This window comes from Calonectris borealis, chromosome 24, assembly GCF_964195595.1.
Source record: "Calonectris borealis chromosome 24, bCalBor7.hap1.2, whole genome shotgun sequence".
Lineage (NCBI taxonomy): Eukaryota > Metazoa > Chordata > Aves > Procellariiformes > Procellariidae > Calonectris > Calonectris borealis.
The window spans coordinates 6448486-6473767 of NC_134335.1; the positions used below are offsets into that span (position 1 = coordinate 6448486).

Sequence of the window (25282 nt, forward strand, 5' to 3'; positions counted from 1 at the left end):
ATTATTGTAATATTAGCATGAGAAGACTTAGCGGAAATAAGTCCCAATAATACAATCTAGATTTGGTTTAACTTTTCTTAACCTAGCAGAAATTTGGGAGCACTATGCAGGCCATATATTTGAAACTAAGAAGTACAACACCAAACCACCATCACACTGCAAAAACTGAGAGCAGAAGAGCCCAAGTTACCCTTCCTTTCCTCCTCAGATATGTCATGGATCTTCTGGTTCACAAACTCTGCGTACGAGGCAGCGTACCACACCTGCAGCAGGGATACAAGATAACAGAACACTTTCTTAGATGAAACAAGAACTAAGGGGAATTCATTTGAAAATGGTTTTTAAGCAATACTTTTACTTCACTCGCCTCAACCACTGACTCTTACTGCTCCTTTCCTCCTCAATAATAAAGCCTATTGAGATCAATATGCCCCACTGAGGAATAAAAGAGCTTTGCTCAGAAAGCATATCCATTTAATTTTAAGGTATAGCCTCCTAATATGAATGTTAATCTCACACATGGCTACCAGTCGCTCTAACGGAAATAAGATTAATCTCTTTAGACCTGACTGTATGATTGTAAAGGATGGATGTCAGCAGAGTACTGTTACTTGTTGTACCAAGAGGAATGGAAAAGTTGTTAACTCGGGGGATTTCTCATTTCTTTCCTGCTCTCTTTACATAGACAATAGGCAGCACCGTCCACAGAGATTCATTCAAAATGTTTCTGAACTTGTGAAGGATTGGAGCAATACAGTCCTGCTTCCCACAACAAAGAACTGCCAGGCTGCAGCGTGCTGGACCCACTTTCCTTATACAAGGAACGTAGGAAGCCTTCAGCAGAGAGAACAACAGGAGGCAGAAAGACAAAGTTTATTAGAGCCTAAAATCAGATGCTCACATTTAGCTGAGAATTCTTGCACCATTTCCCATTTTATCTTAGTGTTTATTAAAAAGGTTCAATTTTAGAAGAGATTACTGCAAGAAGGCACGAACAGATTTTCAGCATGAAAAACCTGGGCAAGTTTAAACCTGTAGTGGGCCACAGGCGTTTTTATGGCAGTGGCGAGTGGCATTTTTAACTCCTTCAAAGACTCGCTAGCAGGCGCGTGTTACTTTACAGGCATCTCACTAGCTGGCCAAAGAAGAAAGCCTGCAGCTCCTAGATTACTCACCTGTCATGCAATACAGAAGCTCTCAACTTTAACTGACTGATCCTCCTGGTTCAACCTTTGGACAAAATCTATACGAACGCCCTACATCCACTTGGGGAGGAAAGCCCATTACAGAGCCTAGATAATTAGCTTTCAATTATCAAACCAATTTTACCCCAAAAGACACTACTAACACATGAAGCAAGGAAAAAGGTGCTTCTACAGGCAGGTCTGTACAGATTTTATTAAAGTCCGGTTTCAAATTGATTTAAAAACTGTTGAAAATGTTTGGATACGCTTAAAATGGATTACAAGGTTTCTAGTGATTCAGCTTAAACAAATTAAGGACTGATTTAAAAAAAAAAACAAAAAGAATCTGACTCTCAAAAATCCACAGTGTGTAAGCAGGCTTTTGCCCTGGTTTAGTTAAGTGTGTTTAAAACTGTTTTTTGTTAAATTGTTGAAATTTATGTGCAAGAAAAGATTTGAAGAAGAACAGACAATTTCCTGATATCAAAGTTTTTTGTTACCCCCCGTTCCCCAAAAGATGTTGAAAACGAAGGCCATCTCAGCCAGCCACGCCGCTCTGAGCTCAAAGTAATCAATACATTTTTAGAGGGAACAAAAAGTAACTCACAGGGAAGTCACAATATCCTTTATCATTTTCCACATGCAAAGTTTCAAAAGTTCCAGGAAAGCCAGGTAAAGTGAGAGACCATATTCACTTAAGGCACCAGAAAACAAGTCAAGGGCACACAGGACTAACTGGAAAGGGCATCCAGAACTAAAAAGAATAAGACTGCTGCAATAAAAATTAGATTGCATCAGCAAAATATATGCAGTGTAAAGCATGACAGTGACAGACGAATCATTTACAAACTCTTACTTTAAACTTCCTCATTTTATACCTGAGCCACAGCTCATTTAAAATCCATAAGTCGGTGACTAACTACTGACTGACTTCAGTGACATTTGATTCAGGCCATCATGTGCTTTATCAGAGAAAAAAGCCCTAAAAATATTTACAGCAATCATTTCTGGCACTTGGAAGATGCACTTACTAGGCAGCAACTCTAAGATTTGATTTCATCAGCAGAAAAATGAGTCACGAAGCACGAGCAACGCCATACCTTGAGTTCCTGCTTGGGCTCCACGTTTTTAATGGTTGTGTAATAAATATGGTGACCGTACTGATACGCTACCAGGTTCTGCTCCAAATGGTTTTGAGCTGGACGCACAAACATCATCCAGTTACAAAGAGCCTCGCTAGAAAGTTCAAACCACAGGTCCTCTTGCAAATCTCTGTCTTTTCTGTCACCCTTATCAAGAGACACCTGTAGCAAAATCCAATTACATATGACTAACTGCCTGGCAGCAGGTTCAAAAGAATTTGAGTTTCTAAAAAACCTACTGTGACCATGCAACTTTTACATTAGGAAAGCATAGGAAGCCATAGCTACTTTTCCCTCTTTGCTAACAGGGATCCAGAAAAATTCTATTAGAAAAATACTTAAAAACAGGTAGAGATTTAACTAGGGAGACACGATAGACCCTTCCATGGCTTTCAAGGGCAAGAAGCATTCATTAAAAGGGTCAGGCACAGCACTTGATGCGTGGCTGTAAACGAGGCACAAGAAACTATAGCTTTAGTAGGCTATACGGCATCAGTTGTCAGATGTTTTTAACTGGCAGACCCACTTCTCTTTTCATTTCCTGACTCATGACACTGCCTCAAGCTGGAAGCAGAGCTTCCTTAGCTGAACTTCTGTGGGGTTACTGAATCCGCCTGCGGACACAACTTCCTTGTCAGAGACTGACCACCAGAGACCGAGACCAGCGCTCCTAAGACTGTGGACTTAATCTCCAGCAAATAGAGGACCCATTCCTATAATGAAACCAGTAAATAAATGGATGAAAGTCAGTCAAAAACATTATACCTCACGCCAACGACTTGGCATGAGGAAGGGGAGAAAAATCTCTCCTCTCCCCTACATCTTGTGGGGGAGAGGAGGGAAAGGGGAAGAAAAATATTTTTAACTTAAGTTACAGCATGACACAAAATGATGGCTGCAAAACATCCTCAGATGGGGCTGCTATTTTTATGCCCAGATGCTGCTTCAGCCCATGTGAGAGTGATTCACAGCATTCCACGTTATGCATCCTATATATCATAACACCATAATGCCAGAATATTCACCACGACTATTGTGTCGCCCTGAACAACAGAGAAGATGCCAAGCCAAAGCAATCTGGGCATTTCTGAGTTACAGTCAGAGATGGAAGTAACAAAAGAACATCTCTAGTGAAGTAACTGATCAAGGCAGAGCGACAAATTCTTGAAAAATCAAAGCTTAAGCACAAATTGTTCCCTCTTCTTCTCTCGCGCACACACCCCCTTACCTTCAAATGGATATAGCAGTCTTTGAGTTCAGTTTGTCTAACCAGGGGTCCTTCCACGGGTCCAAACTGCGTGCGTTTTGGGATACGCCTTTTGGAGAACACCCCTCCCAAAAACCTGTCTATGTAGAGCACCAAGGGGAGGCTGGCTCTCGCCCTGGTCAGCACAGGCCGATTTGGGATTGGATGCAAAGGGCCGTGCTTTGGACACACAGAGGGATGTGCGTTATTACACTCTTCACACCCTACAAGACAAAGTCAGAGAGGACATGACTGTCAGGCAGACACGCACGCACCAGCTCAGAAGAGACAGCCTTATCTCTCTCTAAACATCTTTGGCTCAGCTGTGGGAACATTTATTCCAACAGCCTGTCTACATTTTAAAACATTAGAGAGGGCAGCCTCCTGCAAAATGAAGAACAAAGCAGCTCAGAGACTCCACCTGAGACAGAACCTTGTCTTTTCAGTAAAGCAGCCCAATATGAGTCTACATTTCTGGGTATAAAGGGGTTTGTTTATTTATCACTGCTAAAATCTGAATGGATTTTCAACTTTAAAAATTAAAATCTTTAAAATCTGAATGGATTTTCAACTCTATTTACTAGTGGGCCGTCAGGGAAGAAAGAAAAAAGGGGAAGGCAGCTAATAGACTACATACTGCTTCATATGCTTACACAAATCATTGGGATCAAAGGGTCGAGGTGGATCTGGATCCCATTCGTCCATGTCAGTGTCTTCCCCATCTTCATCCTCGTCTTCATCCTCATCATCTTCCTCTTTTGTTTCCATCCTTCCCATTTGATTCTGCAAAGGTGCTAAAGGGTCAGAACCATCCACTGCCTCCATAGGAGGTAACACCTGGTTATGCACCGGTAATGATGCCTGAGGAGAGAGGAGAGTTCACAACAAACAATCAAAATTGATTCACGAGGAAAAACACTCCTACAAAGACGAGGAGTGAAGGTTCTTGCTAGTCTACCCTTTCTGCTTCCTTTGGTAATGGGAAGAAGGACAAGGGAAAGTGAAGCAACATGATAAATGATTGCTGAGGGATGTTTCGCATCGCTGCTGCTGACAGCCTCACTCAGGACAGCTCTGTGTCACTGCCTAGCTCTACCCTGTCAAGGACTGACTTCTCAGGAGAAGCAGCTAAAATCAGAGTGGTTCTGGACCCTCACGGAAGGCCTGAAACGCAGTCCAGGCTCTGTGGAAATTATCTAGAGCCTAAAGCTGTATTTTAACAACTTCTGGACAAGTGAGAGAATCCTGCACTTCGGCACATGATCTTTTCTCTCCTATGGTACAATCAAAAACAATCCACGAGCACACACATAGAGATCAATAAGGGATGAGACAACATGGGGACTAGATATAAACTATGGGACATGGAGGACAGTTGAGGGCATCGTATTCTCTCACTAATTTTAAAAGTTTATCCCTTTCTTTCCCTAACAAAAAAAAAAAGGCAAAAATTAATTGAAGTGCACTGCACAGAATATTCCATCACCCACGCCAATTTCTCAGGTAGGGAACAAGAAATACTACGCACAGTAAAGCTGTCTTAAAAGACTGGCAAAGAGACCCAGCGGATGTTGGTCCTATGTGACAGTCAGCATTACACCTTCTGTTAACTCTGCTTTTCAAAGCTGGGAAGAGTATTTTAAGGTGGTTGCTCAAGACAGAACAATCTGTAGAACAGGTTTCTCTGTACATTAAATACATGATCTCTCCCTAAAGAAACCCCACACGTTCCATGGTGAGACTATGAAAGACAGTACAAATCTGTGCTACAGCTTTCTCGCATCTCCTCCCATATCACTCAGACATGTTTCATCACCTGAGACAATGGAGCAATGAAATCAGTGTACTCGTACATTTAAAAGAAAAGGGTGCCTGGCAACTTACTCTATCTGCTTGTGGACCCTGCTCCAGAGCCATTTGCTGGGGGGATTCGGCAACGTTGCCGAGCACGGACAGGTTGGTGGGATTCATGCTCTGAGCAGCAGCAGGCAAGAGCACAGTTACCTAAAATTATAGGCACTCATTTTAGCACTGCGTCATTTCCATCAGTCACCTACATACGGGCAGTGCCCTGCATGCAAAGCTCCCTGGAGTCCTACACTAGGTCAAAAACTGCAGCATTGTAATGATTTCTTTTTTTTTTCCAGTAGGGATGATGGACTTGGACAAAACCTGCAGATCCAGGGACAAAGGGAAAGGCTTCAAAACTCAGTCTAGATTTTGCAGCTTTTGAATTTCCTATCTCCCACTTTTGGCTTTAAATTAAGGTCCTATTCAGCCAGGGTTCAAACTGCACTAAAAACAGATGTGAGGAGCTCTTTAGCTCTCGGTAAGACCAGTGATTTGGGGTCTTTTTCTCTTCTATCTCCAAATTTACTACTTTTTTTTTTAAGGGAAAACGTAAAGGAAAAAGAATTATCTCCTCTTTTTGCTTATCTTTCTTTTTCTCAAGCCAACCAAGGCCCATTATAAAAACAAGATGGGGTATTGACCTTGTCGGAAGATCAAAGCACTCAAAAGGATTCCAACAATTATTTTTTCTTTACATTATTTGGTCACACCATACATTTTTGGTTGTTTTCATACTCATTTTTTTGTGTAGTAACAAGAAAATTATTGCCTATTACCATGCTGCTCCCATCCATTCAGCGATAAAACAAAGCAGAATCAAGATCCTAGGAATCACCTTCCCTGTCTTTTGTTTCCTGCTTATTTATACAGCAATTTGCACTGTTATCCCGCATGATTTTTCATCTTTCTCTACAGTTGACATCATGTGGCTTCTAGTTTGTGCCTCTGACTGTTAAACAGCTTTTACACTAAAATTAAATCCCCTGCCCCTCTACAGAGTGTTTAATAAATAGCAGGTAAAACTGAGAACAGCGAATTGTGCCAACAGTCAAGGAGCAGACCAGAAAACCCATAACATAAGGCAGATAGACAGTCTTAAAACTTCAAATCTAATTGTTTTGTTTAAGAAGGTATTAGGGGTAATTTATGAAACTGCTTAAAAACTACAGCAAAAAGACTTCAGGGAACCGTGTGACAGTGAGGAGGAAACCGCCAAGACGACAGCTGAACCAAGCTGTCTGGTATTGACATTTCTGATGCCAAGTGGCAACAGAAAAGGCATCATTATTCAATGGCACACCTCCAGGTCTGCCAGCAACGAGAGGTTCACACAAACTTGTGTCTATTTGTACCTCATATTAGCATTTCCTACTACTAATCACACTTCAAAGATATCCTTTCACTTCCATGTCAGGCACTGCAAGGAATACAGGCATTGTTTTTAAAAACCTTTCCATTTCTTTTTAAGATAAAGTTTCTTTTGAAAGACAAGAGGAGCTTGTTATTTTAACATTTGTTGTCAGTTCAGGAATGTCCCACCTGAAATGCGGATGTAACAACACCTGCAACGGCAGCAGCTGCCATAATGAGGGACTAACCATTCACGAGCAAATGAACATCTCTGCTGGGACTGCTGTCAGACACCGTTGGAAGGGAGGACACACACACACACACAAGCGCTCATGCCCTTCAAACTCAACATGGGACATCACAGCACACCACCTCTGCTGTCAGAGTGTCATTTGCACTGCACGTATAAGTAATCTCTACCTTTAATTAGATCATATATTTATTTCTTAAATGACCCTTAAGACAATTAAATAGGATTTCTTGGCTTCTTAATGCGAGGAAACTGATGTGGCAAAAAATTCCAGAATGACATTCCAGATAGCTCCAGAGAACTGGAAGAAAACAGGTAACACCTTTACTGTGTCAGTCATGTCGTTTCCTGCCTGTGCCTCAACAGTTTAGAAGGTCGCCTTTTAGCAAAAAGAAAATTTATCTTCAGTGCACATTCAACCCTTCACTCTGCCCCAAGACTGTCAATAAATACGCATTTTAATGACGGCATTAGTAATGATTCAGATCTAACGTGGCAATTCCCATGTGCTATTAAAGACTCACCAAGCAGTAATGATTTTAAGTCTCTATGACAAGCGAATTTGAACTAGAGATCTAGATCTGAAAGCACCTATACCTGATTCCCACAACGCAGTCCCCAAAGGGACTAGTGAAAGTTTACAACAAAACCTTCCCATCCACAACAGATGAAAAAAGAAAAATTATCAAAACTTGGTATCATCAAAACTTTATAAACATGGGCTCTAATTTTATTCTGTTCCTAGCCCACCTCACACTGGCAAGCACATCAGACTTGGGATGCTCTGGTAAGGTAAGGGAGCCAGTAATTGAACTTCTTCAGGTTTTACAATTAATTTCCTGTGAAGTTTCTAGTAAATCTAGAATTTGATCCAAAGCTTCCATCCCTTGAGAGCCTTTTATGCACTTAAAGGCATTTGGATCAGAATCTGTATGAGGACAACTGCAAACCCAGTCTTTCCAGAATGACACATTAAAATAAAGTCAGCCACATCAGCTTGCTGACTTAAAGGGACACTGTTGGAAGATTTTTCACTGTATCTAGGGCAGTAAACTAGTATTTTTGTTTAACGTGAATTAAAAAGTTAAACTTAAACTCTCTTAACTTTTTATTGTCATTCATGCGCAAACTAGCCAAGATAATAGTGGCTTGTTATCGTAAGCTTTTTGCCCTTGATCCCTGGGACAGTAAATAACTAAAGACTGCCATTTGACAAATTCAGAGACAGCTTATTACTCTCTAGCACCACAACAATGTCCCTTTACCTGCAGTAGCAGCTTCCTTACAGTTTCAGGCCCAAGGAAAATCATGTCTGTCTTACCTGCTGGGTGGTGGCATCCTGTTGGACGTAAGCCACTTGGGACGGATCTGTAAACAGAGTCTAGACAAAGTGAAAAAGGCTTATCAAACCGGCCTTGGGGTTTTTTACTCCCAACTCACACAAAAATTACCCTGCCACCAAGAAATGATCCACATTTGATCCTTTGCTAACTTCTAATGTGCCTATTACCACAGCAGACTAATTCAACTTACCCATGTGAACCTACATGCACAGAGATTAAACTAAATTTAGGTAGTGCTCCATAAAAAGATAATATCGTATTTATGTGGCACTTTTCATCTTACATACTTAAAGTGCTTCATGGGATTTTTTTTTTTTTTAATACAAAAATGCTGATTTGATAACTTCTACAGAATGAAATTCCATAGCTGTATGAAAGCTAAGTAATACTTGAAGGCAGTACAGAAGATGACTATTAACTTTATCATTCTGCAAATTCACAAGAGAGCTCCTCAAAAGAAAGCATGCAGATATCAGGCATATCCTACATGTGAATTTGATACGGCCAGGATGTTGGTTTTTTAATTTCATAGAAGACATGCCAACTCCGGTATTCTTACAGTAGCCTGCAAGAACAGCCCTGATGGGAGGGCTTCCCCCTAGGAAAAGCAAGACTCAGATGAAAACTCACTCTTGACTGAGGTCAGCCTTGCTTACTTTGCCAAAACTTGAAATACCTGAGCTTGTAGCAGCCTGGCTCCAACGAAATAAAGCATGGCATAATACAAATTCCATTAGCGCTTTGATAATTTCATCTCAGTTGCACGATAGTGTCTTAATACTACACTTTTTTTGACAAAACGATAGCATTCAGAGTTTTGGAGTTACTTGGTCAGTAACTTGCGGGAGACATCCTCTCAAAATACCTTATCCTCTCAGAACATCCCACCACGTAGGAATTGTGTTTATGTACAGCTAAGAACTGCACAAGAGAGACCACGCCGCACAAGGCTACGCCAGCGTTGCTGCGGGTGTCAAGTACGTGCACTTTGTAGCGTTGCTAATCTGTCCTGTCAGCAAAGACAATATAAAATATTCTTGACAAAGCATGCCTGTTTCTTCCTTTTTATCTGTCCACACAGAGGTACAGATGCATACTATATTAACCCCATATAAACACATGCTGTCAGAGAATAAAAGCTATTTGATATAATTATGGAGAATAAAAAGAACCTAGGTCTATAAAATCAACAGCTTCTCTGAAAAGAGACTACAAAATTAGATTGAGTACACCGAGATCCTCTGCAAAAAGACATGACCGTCATTGTAACTATCAATTATGAGAACTGTACTGTGCAAAACAAGGATTCTTCCAGAAGACACATACATAGATCGCTCTTAGCATTTTACTGAATACAGCAGAGGCAGAATTTCTGGAGAGATTATCCATGTTTTGGAAAACACCTTTGATTTAATTATTATCTCATCCACCTTCAGTGAAATAACCAGCATTTCATAATTCATAGCCTCAACATCCTTTGATTACCACATTTGCACATCAGACAAATGAACAGCATGAAGTCCCTGTACAGCAACGGGCAGATAAAAGTGTTAACAGCAACTGCCTGCTATTTTCCAGTCATATCACTTGGCTGGTAACTGGCTTTAATCTCAAACAAGTTTGGTTTGTTTTCTAGGTGCCAAAATGAGGTGGGCTCAGAACCACACATGCCTGCGTAGCTTCCACGGGATGGATGTAAACGAGCGTGTGCTCCGAGGTGTCCACGGAGGTGTAGGAGGTGCCATCCGCAGCGTAGACCACCTGCTGCGAGGGACGGTCCTGCTCATCACCGTACACAATCTGTGCCACTGTCCCCCCCTCAGGGACAAAGTGCACCTGAAATTGAAAAAAATGGAAATATATGCCTATGGGAAACCAAGACACATAAGTTGCGAGGTGCCTCGGAAAGTAGAGAGTACCTTGTGTCTCAACTACCTAGCCAATTGTTTTGAAAACAATGAAAAACTCACTGGATAATGCACATTCAAAAACTCAATGAATTATACTAGCAACAAGAAATCTGGACATAAACTACCATCAGTTTCTGGTTTTACTCTGCATTTTAACTCAAGACCTAACTGGTATAAAGGGCACCTTCCCACATTTAGTTCTTGCATGATGCTTTGAAAATTCATAAAAGAAAGAAAGTTCAGATTTGAACTGGTGTATCTATGGGATTTATTGGTATATTGTTTCCCTTTATTCTCATATTCCTTTCCGGATTTATGATAATTACTTCATTCAGCTAGTTTTGTAGTTGGAGGTAATTTTTTGTTGATGAACGGCTAACAGAACCTATTAACTTTGATACTGCTTCAAGTAATAGTATTGCACCTATCATGAGGAAGCAATAGTGTATGTTAGATTGCTTCTCTCTAGCATGTACGTACAGCATCAGTTGAAAATTCAACTATTTAAACAGAGAAACATATAACCGAAAACATTAAGCAATGATTCCAAGGATTACTGGAACAAGTTACTTCTAGGGCAGCAGTTTAAACCCAAACAAGTTGATTTTGACAGAATATTATGACCATAAATGATGATCTAGTGGCCTATCTTAAACACGCTAGAATACTTAATTCCAGTGGCAATAGGGACATGTTTATCTTTTGACACCCTTTACATGCTGAAAACCATGGGTTTCAGCGCATGGGTAAAACAGGACAGGTAGCATGAAACCTAGTTTTAGTATCCGTATTTGTATTCACATAAAATTTTTTCACATAAAAACATGTGAAATCATCTTATTTACTTTGTTTCACCTTCTAGCTTTTGTTTTAGAAGACACCTGGTACTCCCTCGCGGCTGCTAAGTGCTGATTCTGTACAATAAATCCTCAAGCAAACACTACCGTAAGGATGCATGCAGTGTTTCACATTTGGAGAGCACTCTGCAAACACTAATTGAGCCTTATAACTGCCATGTGCAAACAACAGTACGGTTATCCCATTGCATAGATAATGGAACACAGGCCATTGAAAAGTGCCTTTCTTTGCAAATTTCAAAGCTGGAAATTACCAGAAGAGACGGAATTTCTCAGCTTGTGGGTCAAATGAGATGCAGCACCCTCTTCATAACATATTCAAAAGAATAAATCAATTTACAGTCTTCTAGAAATTCTCAGCTGCGCTGTCTCGGAGACAGTGGGACTAGCTGCATACATCAGAATCTGACTGTATTAGTCACTAACAATTAACATTTCTCCCTTCCCCACTACCCAGATGTCTGACTGGAAAAAATTGTTCATATTACTTTCCCCGAGGTCCACCCACAGTTCCAACTGATTTGATGCTATCAAAACGGGCTGCCACAGACCACAGATTTTGTTAATATTCATTAATCTGAATACCCTTGCACTTTCCCACATGGTTATACATATATTTGGACACCGAAACTTCTATAGCCACTGCCTGGTTTCATTTAGCTCGTTTCAGATGTCTGTGTATTCGCTGCTGCGGTTTGCACAGCTCACTTTCTGAACCTTTAATCCGAAATCACCACAGACGTGTTTGTATTTCTCCTCAAATGAAAGCTGAATTTCCAGGCTATAAGAAACAGTCGAATGGGAACGCCTGCTTGCTAAGCCCCCGCACCGAGCCCAATTCAGCCTGAGCAGAAACAGAGAGCTCTGGAAGGCACTAGTCACCTGAGCAGTGTTCTGTTCCTGCTCAGCAGAGTCAGCCCACACCTGAGGACTTTCCTCTTTTGAGTCCATCTCCTCCCTGCCGTGGTGCTCCATGAGGAGAGAGATCTACCGGAGGAACGTCTGGCTGAACAGATTCATCTGTTCACTGTGTTTCTACTTCCAGAAGACAAGGTGTTCTTCAGTAACATGGCTATAAAAAAAAAAAAGAGTAGAGATGGAGATATTAAAACAAGCGTGACACACGGAACGGAGGTATGAGGTACTGTCATCAGCTACAGGACTGCTACAGGAACACGCTGCCAGAGTAAAGCAGGCTTGGCTTTACGAAGATGTGCTTTCTCATTTACCGTGCTCAAGTTCTGCTGTGTACTACTTTCCATGTCCTATTAAGGAGGAAGCAAGTCAACCATTGCTACAATTGCACTGAAGGATCATACCGAATGCCTCCTGCACTGAAAGGTTATACTGAATTCCTCCTGCGCCTCTTTCCTTGGCCACAGGCAGTTCACAAAATATTCTTCACATTGTCCTTCTGGCTCCTACAGGCCCAGTAATCAAGAAACAATGCCGAAAATTGACCTTAAGCTTCCAACAAGAAAACGCTATGTTGCGAGATGCATCACCAGTTTCCGGGTTCGGCTGAAAAAGGTTTTCTTCGAGAGCCAACTGGCTTTACATCTACAGGCAGCTTTCACCTTGTACAAAACTGCAGTCCCAGTCAGTATTCAGGCAGTGTTACAACAGAAAACTTTTAGAAAAAGAACAATGAAACTTAAACTCTAATTCATGCGAGTCTGAAGATCCTGACAAATTGCTTCCAAGCTAGGTTTTATTCACCTCTCGCAATTTTATTGGGGCCTCTCAATCTGCCATTGGGAATCTCAGAAGTGTAATTTACAGCTCTGGTGATTGGTTTAGTCAGTGGTTCAGCACCTTCCCAATCCTTCGTCTCTAATGTCATATTAAATCACAGACCTAGGAATTAGCATGAGGCTGAGCCCATTTCATTTTTCAGCTAGTCCAATTAACTTTATTTTATACTGAGTGCCTCGCTGGGCTGATCCAATGCCAGTACCCCGTCTGTGCACCAGCAAGAAAGCAGAAGGCTCCTTGCTGACGCTTTCATTCATTTGCATTTTAAATGCAAATTATTTTAGTCATAATTTATTCCCATAAATGCTAGCAGTTGGCTTGTCATTGACAAACTAAAAAAAGATAAGGAGGGAAAAAAAAGCAGCAGGCACTTTCTGCCTTCTGCTAATTTTGCCAGCAACGGATAAGCTTTGCAGACCTGAGCACTGACTGTACCACACTGGTCCTGGCCAGAACGTATAAATCAATAGTAGAGAAAAGTCTCAGGCTAACGTCACTGAACTGCATGGTGGTAAAAAATCATATTACTTCCACATATATAAAGAAAAACTGTGGGAAAAAGATTTCTGGGCATCGCTAGACAGTAAGTCATGCCATTGTTGGTGACTAGAGCCTAACATGTGCTTTCTCATGCCGAGCAACACAGTACATGCGTGCCACACAGTCCCCCACACAAGCCGAGACTGAGGAGCCGTGCGATGGCTGTTCTGACTTCCTATTACACCTATACAGCCTTAGATTCTGGGATAAAGGAACAGAAATCCTATCTGCATTAATATTTTTTGATACAAAACATCCAGAAACAGCACTGAGGAGAAAAGGAAAAAAGAAATACATGTACCTGCGTGCAACGTGTTAGCTAGGGAATCTCATTAGTATAGAAAAATGAAGTGCAGCAAACAGTGATTAGGACTGATAAACACCAGCCTTGCTCTCCAAGTGTTGAAAGCCAGGGTCATTTACAAATAAATATTCTTTTTACACATATATATATTACAGCACACACAAGCTCCAATATACAAATAAGCATCATCCATCCCTATACAGCACCTTTCATCCAGCGATCTCAAAGCTACTTGTTATGTTATTAGGGATTAATTCAGGGATTTTCTCATACCTACTCCTACCACATTCATTGAACTCCATCGCTCATTTTATCAGGTATATGATCACAAAGAGGCCTAGAACGGCCTGTGTGAAATGTGACGGCATTTATGTCAGTAACATAATCTGAACAACAACTTTTACATAAAATTAAATGCCTATCCTGTTATATTCTTTGGCTGGTTTATCCCAAACAGCTCTTTTTCTTGACTGTCATTATTAATCAAGAGCCAATTCAGGTAATTGCACCAACAATAGCCAGTAGTTTAATCAATTATTTAATTGCTTAGAAAAATAACAACAAATGCTAGAGGTTTCAAGTTTGGGTGGTTTCGGTTTTTTAGAAATGTAATTATCCTGTTAGTAATAATGCAATTAAATTAACCAGTGATTGAATTAAGAGTAAGGCTCAATTCTGGCTAATTCCACATGGTGCAACAAGTAGCAGAATTTTTGGCTGACCTTCCCTACGAGCAGATATTGAAGGTCTGAAGGAAGCTGCTGACTCACTCCTGCAGACGCATTTTGGCACAAATAACTTACAACTTGAGTGGAAAGGAGACCGAAGGGTTCAGACAGGTCTTTAATAGACAAAACTGGGCATTAAGATTCATATCTGCAAAAAAGTAGTACCAAAAAGTTGGAAAAGAAAGCAGAAGACAAAAATTTCAAGTTTTGCCATGGTTCTAAAGGTTAGCCCTAATCTCAAATCTCAGGGAAAAAAGCAAGGTTGAGCCAAATTCAGTGGCTCGGTGGTGCAGTTTATATAAATGGTACTGTTATTGCGGGTCTTCACAGAAATGAAAAAAATACACTGCTCAGCGCAGCCAATTGTGTAGCAATAACAATCAGACAATATTAGGAGCTGCAGGATTTGCTGATGCTTTCAACTTCTGTACTTCAAAACACATCCTAGGATCTGCCTCTCCGGTATGCATTCCTATCAAAGACTGAATCTCCGTGAATTCTCATCACTTCTATCATCACCAAAATACACAGAAAAGCACGTTTCCCTGGAAACTTGGATGCGCTGAGTGAGAAGTCAGTGCAAGAGCAGACAGGCCACATCCCAGAGAGGTCCCAAGGCCAGGCAATGAGGAGGGCCCGCGGCAGGAGCAAGCGTTGAAATTTAGCTGGTACGAAAGCCAATAGTGAAACAAGACCTGCAGGTAAGGTCAGGAGCTGGAAAGCATGATCCGGTCCAAAGTCACAACAAAACTGCCAGAAAACAAACACCTGAGTAAGTTTTCTAACACTGATGACAGAAAAGACCGAAATAACTTTGCCCACTAGTCCTCCATAGGATGCTCTCCCTCATTAATCCTGCATGATCTTATCTTCTTCTTTAAATCCCCCTCTCAATATCCATTACAGCTGACAGCCACAGTGCCTCGAGATTTTAACGATTTCCCTGTGGTCTTCTCTCAGCAGAAATGTCTCGCTGCACAAGGAATGGCAGATGTCCAGCTCAGCACACAGCCACAATATTTTTTCAAATTCGCTGCAGAAAAATCATGATGAGTACATTAGGGTACGTGGCATCTACACTACGGCTGTTAGCAATACCAGTTTGGGAGATGTAGGTAAAGAAAATACTTATTCTCTCAAAGCGTCTAGCTGGAAGCTTTGTTGGGTTTTTTTTAGCAGAAATAAATGTGAAACTTCGGACATAAGCCTTGCCAAACAGCTGGTATGCAAGGGAACACTCTCTGCTTGTCTCTGCTTGCTCTCCGTACTGTTTGCCCACGGATTATCCTTTGCAATTGTTGATTTTTCTCCCCGTATCTCAAACACATCGAACATTTTCAGACAAGCTAAATGCCACTGCAAGCACCTCAATGGGAAGTTCTGCAGCGTCCAAAGGGGTCACACACACATGTTATGAGACCTATCACCCAATATGTTGACTGCAATTCTGCCACTACCCCAATGCTTGCGTACACCCTGACAAGCGGCATGCTCGTGAGCAGGAAGCAATGCCAACATGAGAGATGCTAAACCATTTACAGAAACTCTGAAGACAGCATTTTCCTCCCCAAAATAGCAGGCATGTCTCACCCAGCCCATGCTGGGGGATGACACAAGCTGAAATGGTAATAGGTTATAAATATAACCCAGTATCACTCCAGTACCTCAGTGGCACAACGCAGTGTGTCATATATAAAGTCAATTAAGATACAACGTGAATCAAGAACTCACAAAACTCCCATTACTTTAAAAGAAAAGCACGTCCAAATTCAACACTGATGTTACCTTACACGTACCCAAATTCTGGTGCACATCCTGGCACACAAAATACCTACTCCAGTGGAAGATAAGCTCATTCTGACTTGTGTTTGCTGGAGCTTTATCTGAGACAGCACCCATGGGTGCTGCCCTCGAGCTCCCTATGGCGTGCCCATGTTTTTCACAGGTAGAAGCACGCCCAGAGTTAGGAAGCGGCACTACGTGCTGCTGTGCTTATCTCTTGGCGAGGCTTATCAGTGCGGGAACAACCTGGTGCTAACCACAACTAGAAAGCATCGGATTTAGAGCTGGACCGCGGTCAGCAGACATGCGGGGCAGAACGAGTATTCCCCTACATGTCCGTGCACCCGTAACTTCCAGCTGTCTGCCTCATCAGGTAAGTGCAAGTAAATCCACCACCTCTTCAAGACAAAACAGGTTCGTTTCAGTATGCCATTCATATTTACCTTCCTTTCCTCAACACCCTCTGGGGACCTGCTGGTATCAGAGACCTATAGCCTTCCTCTTTAGCTCTTGCCTTTTACATCCAGTCGAAAAATCTCATTAACGGTGAAGCTTCTCCTGTGCAGTTCCTGATGCCTGGAAAGTGTCTTTGTGTCATTGTCTGAACAGTTCTTCACCTTTTTGGAAATCTCATTTGAAAACTCCTTTTGGCCACTGCAATACTCTCCAACCCCTCTCTCCTGCTCCTGCAGTATGTTATTTTCTCTGAAGCTGTATTATTAAATCAGCAACTTTCCCCATTCACCGCATTCAGCTCCGGAGGATGAGAAAGCACTGCTCACGGGCAAAGCGCCTCATTCACTATCCAACAGCAACGTCCTCATTAGCCCTGCTGTCCTCAGCAGAAGACACGCCACCCTCAGCCATCAGGGCACCCATGCCATGTCACCTTCTAGGTGCACCTACGGCCCCTGGCACCTAGGGAATGGGAGTGAACGGTGCTTTAAGAGAAAACCTCCAATAACAGCAAAGTCACTGTTATTTTGTATTTGGCATGTAAGAACTTTTGACACAAGATGAACTCACACAGTGCTTCAGAGGAAAGCTCAGCTCTGAAATTCAGAGAAAAGCACCACCAAAAAAAAAAAAAAAAGATCAACAGTAACCATGTTTTCTTGGCATACCTGCTATTAAGGAGTGACAATTTCTTTCAATGCTGGGACTACACAAGAAGAAACACAGGCAAAAACTCTGGGGACTTTGTCTGCAGCAACCCCTCCAAGTCTAATTAAGAACCTTCTGCTGAGAAAGCACCTGAGCCCGTGGCTGCCAAACATTCATTTTTGTCCCTTCTCTGGGGTGAGAAGAAAGGGGGAATATTAAAGCTGGGCAAGGGGAGAAGTCCACCTCCCCGGCTCAGGGAGCCATAAAGCCGCTGCAGTATCTCAAATGAGAATCCACTTTACAATAATGGTGCATAAAACAGCTAATGTGATTTACTCCCCAGCGTAAGAGACGCTTGCATATAGATTGGGGTTCCCTACAGCAATAATAGCAGGGGCTTTTAGCTTAATCCTTTAAGTACTGAGCTCACTGACCACTCTTTTTCACCACCAACCATGTGCAAGGACAGCAAGAATTGTTACGAAAGGGGTTTTTACAACGACGGGTCTTCCTCCAGCTTTTAATATGAAAATGATTTATTATGCTCAGAAGGAACATCACATGTGTCTGCAAAAAGCTATATCCCACACTTAAGTTAATTACCCCAGCTTGCCTAGAAGGCAGAGTCGGTGCATTTCCTGAGATCCCTTGGCAAGAACACGCTTTCATTGCAGCAAGAAGGTTTCTAACCTCATTGAGGACTGAGTCACGACTGCCGTCTCCTCCTCTGCATTCTCATCCATCAAAAGCACATATTGTTTCAAGGAACCCTGGCTCTGGTGCATTTTGGCTGAATGTGAATAATCAGGTAATATATAACCACAATATTTATGTTTTACTGGCGAGTTAGAAATGGAAATCATACATAGGGCTGGGGCAGCTAAGATTATTTATTTCTACAAAAGGAAAAATGGCTTCAATTTATTTAGTCATATAATAAATAGAAGAGCTCAGCCAAACACAAACTCACTCTTTACTCAAATTGTGCATAATGAATCGATCTATCTACATCCTTATGGCACATCCATCATCAAAGCAACAATGAAGTGGCAGAGATCTCTTAGATTCGAGGCCAGTCCTCCGCTACTGCGTCCGACGTGTCACACAGTCCTTTTCCTAAAGGGACAGTGCCCAGGACAGCCTGTGGCACCTCTTCTCTCACAGAGTATCAGATAAGTAGCTGAAAGTCTAACTGTTTCCACCACAAAATACAGGAGATAACCAAGCACTCCAAGTGAGCCCCAAGAGGAGAGGTCTAATCCTCCGAGACCCACTCGGAGATGCAGTTCCCTCCCCAAGGACATCTCTGTTTAGTCTGATTCTTGTATAACCGAGCGTTTCTCACAGTTATCTGCCCTTCACCTCTGCGTGGGCAAAGAAACAAAGTTAATTACGCTTCCATCTAGGCACACGCTCTTCTTGGTCACCTCTGTTCCCATTTGCTCCACACCTACAGATCCACTCCAGCAACTAATTTCCTCCTCCCGTGCTCAGCTTCCTGAACGTGTGACCACATTCTTCACGTCGCCTCCTTCCAAATGTTTCGTACTCTGAGGTCCCCAGGATGGCAAGCTTCTTCTTGCCATCTTTTCTGTCCCCAATCCCTTCTCCTGCTCAGGCAACTCTTCCCAAAGCTACGGTCAATTAAAGGAGGAGGCTGTTCCTCTTCCTACAAGCGGATGGTGCTGCTTCTTCCCTCCCTCTCCCACCCCTCTGCACCTCTCCTCCGAATTAAATCACCCGTCTACTTTAAGCTCTTAAAATTCAACAGACAAAACTACCTTGTTTCTGCACACAAAAACCCCCTCCAACTTGTCTCTTTCAGAATAGCTGCTTCTCTGAAGTACTACAGCCCACAGAGAACAGATTAGGCTATCTGTACCTTAAAACAGGTGGGGACTTAATGTATAACACCAGTTAAGGGCTACAACACAACTTCTATTTCTGTGTGTTTCACTAGAATGAAATAAAAGTGACAAATAGACCCGATCTCATGTTTAAGTCAAAACAAAATTCACAATGCTAAAACAGCCTCCGTAATTAGCTACACTTACAAGTCAATTAAAATTCAGTTTACACAGCTGACAGCAGCTGCAGGTGGTCAGAAACACACTGGAAGGAGCTGCTGACTGCAGAGCAAATTACCATAAGACAGCTCAGCCAGGGATTTTCTTTGCAGGTTAGGAGTAAGGGTGCCAGAGGAGAGCAAGCGACAAGACATACCCATTTCTCTCTAAAAACAAATTGTCAATTATTCCATCAGATAATAATAATCACAACTACATCAATATCTCATCCTATAACCAAGATAATAAAGCTGTCTTCATTTCAAACACCTAACCTAAGCACGCATATAGCAAAGTGCCAAAAAGCATCATCACAATTCAGGAGATAAGTTCTCCATTTATGGACTGACTTGAGAAATACAGCCTCTTACTTCTTTTTTTTTTTCCTAGAAACAAAGGCATTAGAAGGCTTGAGACTGCCAATTACTTTATTTCCACAAAAGACCCGAAGAACCCTCTTGTAAAATCAGTTGATGATTCATTAGCATTTCATCATCTAACATAACAAATAGAAAGAAAAAAAATTCAATCATTGAAAAAAATAACAGAAGAAAGCTAAAGTTCAGAATAGTCTCTATTCCCACTGAAGCTCTGAAAGAGAAACACTGATACGCAGACACCCAGCTTTCTGCTTGTTCATTCTTTAAAGGCCTGTAAGAACCACGAATATATCAGTAATACACTAGACAGATACCAAAAAGCGCATCACAAACACCGACCGTTCATTTCACTCTCTGGACTATGAAGCTCAGGAGCCTAAACCAGGTTTTTAACTCTGATCTACAGACCACTGCAAGATCCTTTCTGAGGATCTGCAATGAGCAGTTGAGCGTAAGAGGTGACCGTGCATAGCTTGCGATGTCTCGTACAGGGAAACTAACCCTATAAAGGGAGAGTTGTCCCTTTAGGATGATGAATAGTTCTGAAAGACAGAGCACCAGGACCTCACTTTTCCATTCCAACTTCACACGCTCCCATGAACAGGTTTTTAATGTAGCTGTGGAACAGGAAGGGGGGAACGCAGCAACTCAACACCAAAACCTAGGTAGCAAGAGGTCCACAAGATCAAACAGCCACATGCTATAACCGTGTCTCAGACCACAAGAACAGGCGTATTTGGCAGAGACAACCACCACCGGCACACCAACCAACGTTAGCAGAGCGGTGGCAAACACCGCAGCTTCCACTTGCAGAAGCTGCTTCTGCTTACACACAGGCCTTGCCCTTTCCTTCAAGCCCTCAATGGATGGAACCACCTCACGCGATGGGCGTCAGCAGAAGGCCCGAACCCACCGGCCTGGTCCTGCTCTGCCCTTGGATGAGCCTATCCACACAAGCCCCATCCTGGCACCTCAGGGTGGCCGGGGAAAGGCCTGCCTTCCCTCCACACCAAGCCCCACGGCCACCCAGACCGCAGCCTTTCCCTGCTGGGGCCGATACTGGCGCCCAAAGGGCGCCCAGGCACCACCCTCGGGTGGGACGGGACCCCACGGGGGCAGCAGTTACAGCCCCCCCTCCGCTCCTCTCAAGCCGGACTGCAGGTCCTCCCCACCCGCTCCCCTTATATACCCTCCGCGCCCCACCACCGCCATCCACAACAGCCAATCCGGGGAAGGGGTGCGACACCCCCTCCCTTAACTAGGCCAATGGGAGGCAGGGGCGCGAGGCACGCGGCCAATCAGAAGCCGCAAGTGCTCCCCTCCCCCCCGCCCGCTTCCCGCCACCGCTGCCCAGTGTGAGGAACGACCGCCGTCCCCCGTGTCCCCCCCCCCCCCCCGCCCCGAGAAAGCGCGAGGCGCCATCAGCCCCCCGTGAGGGCGCCCAACGGTCAGTCAGCCCCAACCACTCCGGCCCTGGGGGGGGGTGAAAGGGGGCTGGCGGCGAGAGGCCGCGCCGGGCGGGCAGAGGAGAGGGGACGGCCCGGCAGCCGAGGGTAGGGGAGCTGGTATAACCGCGGGGCGAGGGGAGCGAGCGGCCCACGGGGGGGGGGGGGGCGGGCTGAGGCGCCCATAGTGCTGGGGGGGGGGACGGGGACCAAGATGGCTCCAGCACTCCCCCGCCACTGAGGTGCCGGGGTCCGGACTGTACCATCCAGGGAGGGGGGGAAACAGGGGTGGGGGCAGCCCCTTCTCCCTCTGTCCGGGTCGGGTGGGGGATCCCGGCTGGGGCGGGGAGGGGGGGGGAGCGGACTGTACCTCTTCCGCGGGGGGGGAAGGGGAATGACTGCGCCCTGGCTCCCCCCCCCCACTCGCGGGAGCGAACGGTTTATCCCGTCCCCAGCGCTAAGGAGCCGCCAGCTCCGGGCGCCATCTTGGGTGCGACTAAAACAACAAGTCCAAAACCCCCGGCGGGTCCCCCCGGCGCCCCCGGATCGGGCTTCCCTCCCGGACCGTCCCATCGCGTTACCTGAGGGGGTCCCGTGCGGGTGCCGCGTCCCGGCCGCCGCCGCCGGCCCCGCTGCGGCCCCAAACCCCCCCACCTGTCCTCACCTCACAATGGTAGCTGCAGAGCGGGAGGGGGGGGGCGGCCGCCCGGACCTCATTACCATAATCTGCCTGGCAACAGGCCGCGGCGCCGCACGCTGATTGGTTGAAACGCCTCCGCCCGCGAAGATGGGGCATAAAAGTCTTCAAGAAAAGACTCGGAGGCGGCCAGGTCAGGGGGCCGGGGAGCAAGGGGGGGGCCCCGATCCACGGGGAGGGGAGGGGAAGGGGACCCCTGCCCGGGCCTTTACCCCCCCCTCGGGTGCGCGCGACCAATGGGAGCGCCGCTCTCATCCCCGCTCTGCTCCGCCGGGTGCCTTACCGCCAATCAGAGCGCGCCTCTTATCGCGGCGCTCCGCCCCCTGCTGGGGGAGGAGGTGTGGGGGGGAACGCGAGCAGCGCCCCCTGCTGGGAGGGCGGGGAAGGGCGGGGCGCCCCCTGCCGGCGGGGAGGAGCGGGGGGGCGGTCTCCGAGTGACGTGCAGTGATTTAGCGGGGCGGGGGGGCGGCCGGGCCCCCCCCACACACACTTTTACACGGCAGGGAGGGCCGGGTCCATCTCCCTCTCCCCGCTAGATAAGGAGATGAGCCCGAAATCCCTCGCGGGCTTCTGTGCCTGCCTCCCAGCAGCGACGCTCCGCAGCCCCCGCAGCCCCTCGGAGTGTAATTATCTGAAATTGTGTCAAAAATAACAGTCCAGCGGGTTTCGCTGTAATTTTACTGATAAATTAAAAGCTGAAGCAAGAGCTATTAATATCTGTCGAGGGTCAGCCCATGAGGAAGTGCCCCCAAAAGGGCTCCTTCTGCCTAAAGGGACCCAGACTGGCGCTGGCATTTCTTTTTTTTCATGATATATGTGTCTGAGTCCTAAATGTCAGCTCAGAGAAGGATAATAATTACTATTGTTCCAAAATTTAACTAATTGGTCATTCCAGTGGGGTTATTGCCATACTTTTGTCACTGGTCATCTTAAAGAGGTGTTTGTATTACGATGGCACGGAAAAATACTGCTTTTCTTATTCCTTATTTGTGATTAGCATATGCTCAGAAAGCTATTGATGGAGTAGTTCAGTAGATATTTCTTAAATAAGACGAACTCTGTGTTTAGTACCTTTTAAGTTTATTCCAAGCGGCTTCATGAACTGCAAGTACATAATAAACACTGTTTCACTGAAGCGTGGGCAGCTACGGATCCTGCAAGGGGCTATTGTGGCCAATTGACCCAAAACCCAGAGGAAGGGTAAATTTTGGTGAAAGATGAATCACCGCTTTTACAAAAACTGATTCTGCTCATTCTCTGCCCTAGGAGAATAGTGGGAGGGTCAGATCTTGGTGCAATTAAGCTTACTTCCCCATTAGGTCTGCCTTTTTAAAGCCTGATCTAGTCTTATAAATTAAGAGGCACAGGTATATATTGCAATCATCCCCTGTTGTACTGACCTGTCTCTTCCATGAACAATTAAGGTAAAAAGAGAGATGCGAATTTTCTAACTTGTGCTTAGTAACTTAACCTTAAATTGTTAGATAAGAAAGAATTTTAAAACTGAAATGAGCAGAATTAGTTACCCCATTAGAGGTTTGTTGGGCTTTTTTTTTTTTTGCCATCCACAATACTGCTCAATGCCTCTGGGCAGTTCTCTTAACTTGAATTATTAAAGTTATGGAGTCGATTTATTCCTCTACTCTGCAGAAACAGTTTTGATTTCATTATACCATGCCGAAATGTTGGGATAACAAATAGCACAAGGAAATACGTAAGACCAAACAAAACCGCTTTATTTCCCATATGTCTTATATGTCTTAACAGCATTTTGTATTCATTTAAAAAAAAAAACACCAAAGCATTTTCAAAGTACTGCATTTTTATTTGGGATTTCCAGGAGTCTCCCTAACATTTTGATGACTTACTGACTCCGATGCAAACATGTATTTCTACAATTGGGCACAAAACAGCACAGGACCTCAGGGCTGTCCTTTCCCGGTCACGTTCTGAAAGTTATTCCACAGGTTATTTTTTTCCCCTCTTAGCTTAGAAAGACTGATTCGGTGCAAGCGTACGGTGGATGCAACAAACTGCCAGATGCAGAAGCAGCATGCTGGTCTGATTCGTCATCTGCAGTATCTGGAATCTGATGTAATGCCTATTGTATTTCTCACATTTAACATGTTGTTTCTGATGCTCCAGCACAGGCTTTGTTTTTCCCATAGCCTCTTGCTGTCAGAGAGAGAAGCCTTCACATTACGTTATTTATTTACTTCTAATCTCCATAGTTCAAATAAGCTACATCAAATAATTTCCCCGTTCACCTATATTTGCTGTAACCCTTTGTTGAATTCTCCTTTTCCCCTCATCTCCTGGGTCATCAGATCTGTACCTCCATCTCTGCATCACCTCGTTTGTATACTGCTGTTTCAGCACTGCCTCCGCTGCCTGTGTCCTGTCTTGCCTGTTTTGTCTCTTCCCGTGGCCACTACCAGGCTCATTTTTCCAGACCGCGGCACCGTCTCCCACACCGAAGCGTGTGTACTGACATCTCCCGCCGAGGGCCCTTTTCTCCCTCGTTTCAAGCTCCAGGTGGAAATAGCATACTGCAGTCTCACCCCATTTCATTTACTTGCAAATATCTTTTTGACCCAACTCTTTCATTGACCCTCTTCATCCATTCCCTTCACCTAGTAAAACCACTGCCACAAGCCTTTGCCTTAAAAGCAAACCTCCCGCGCTTGGACCACAGTCCCCTGAAGCTGCTCACCAACCCTCTGTCTTTCAGACCTCCTAGAAAGCTTTTCTGTTCTCTTCCTGTCTATACCTCTTTGTTTCTGCCTTCGTTGGGGTAATTTGATTTTTCTTGATGACATTATCCCATTTTGAGAAGCATGTAGATTAAAACACGACCACGAAAAATGCTCAAGTGCTGTAAACTCATTTGAGTTACAGAAGCAGACGATGCCTCGCTGGCCCTGTTGACCTCCCGGACTACATCTGTGCATGATAAGTAGGTACTCGCGCCTAGATTTCCAAATTAAACTGTGCACAGAATTGGGCCATGCATTGTGGTACCCATCTAACCTCCCTTGTGCAAGTCAGCGGCTGGCTGTGATTTAAAACACCAGTCTAGAAGATGGAAAAACTTCGGCTCTCTCCATGTTTCTGTTAGAACCTGCTAAATTATAATGCAACTGAAATGTAATTACTTTACATCCCGCACAGAGAATACAAAACATGGTGAAGGTAGTGATACGAATTTACTGATTTAGAGCAAGCTGGAATAAATTTAATTCAGATGGCCTCACGTAAAACATATACAAATACAAGTTATCCTACTTTGGTTCTTGGGGTCCTTTCCCCCCCAAAAAAGTTGAACTTTTTTTTTTTTAAGAGAAGCTG

General features: G+C 44.1%; 1 protein-coding gene across 9 annotated transcripts in view; it reads right to left on the reverse strand.

Annotated features, from left to right (window-relative positions):
• Positions 1–21988, reverse strand: part of PRDM10 (PR/SET domain 10) — a 46574-nt gene extending 24586 nt beyond the window's left edge. The window contains exons 1-9 of one of the 9 annotated variants that reach the window (XM_075173044.1): positions 21902–21988; positions 12016–12205; positions 10038–10202; positions 8345–8404; positions 5457–5576; positions 4226–4433; positions 3555–3796; positions 2285–2488; positions 191–263 (exon numbers count right to left, since the gene is read on the reverse strand). In XM_075173044.1, the coding sequence (XP_075029145.1) occupies positions 191–263; positions 2285–2488; positions 3555–3796; positions 4226–4433; positions 5457–5576; positions 8345–8404; positions 10038–10202; positions 12016–12108 (1165 nt within the window). In that variant the 5' untranslated portion in view covers positions 12109–12205; positions 21902–21988. Of the gene's footprint in view, positions 1–190; positions 264–2284; positions 2489–3554; positions 3797–4225; positions 4434–5456; positions 5577–8344; positions 8405–10037; positions 10203–12015; positions 12206–12452; positions 12474–21818 lie in introns of those variants that run through there. The other 8 variants (XM_075173045.1, XM_075173042.1, XM_075173043.1 and 5 more) reach the window with 8 other exon arrangements.
• Between the last annotated feature and the right edge of the window lie 3294 nt (positions 21989–25282).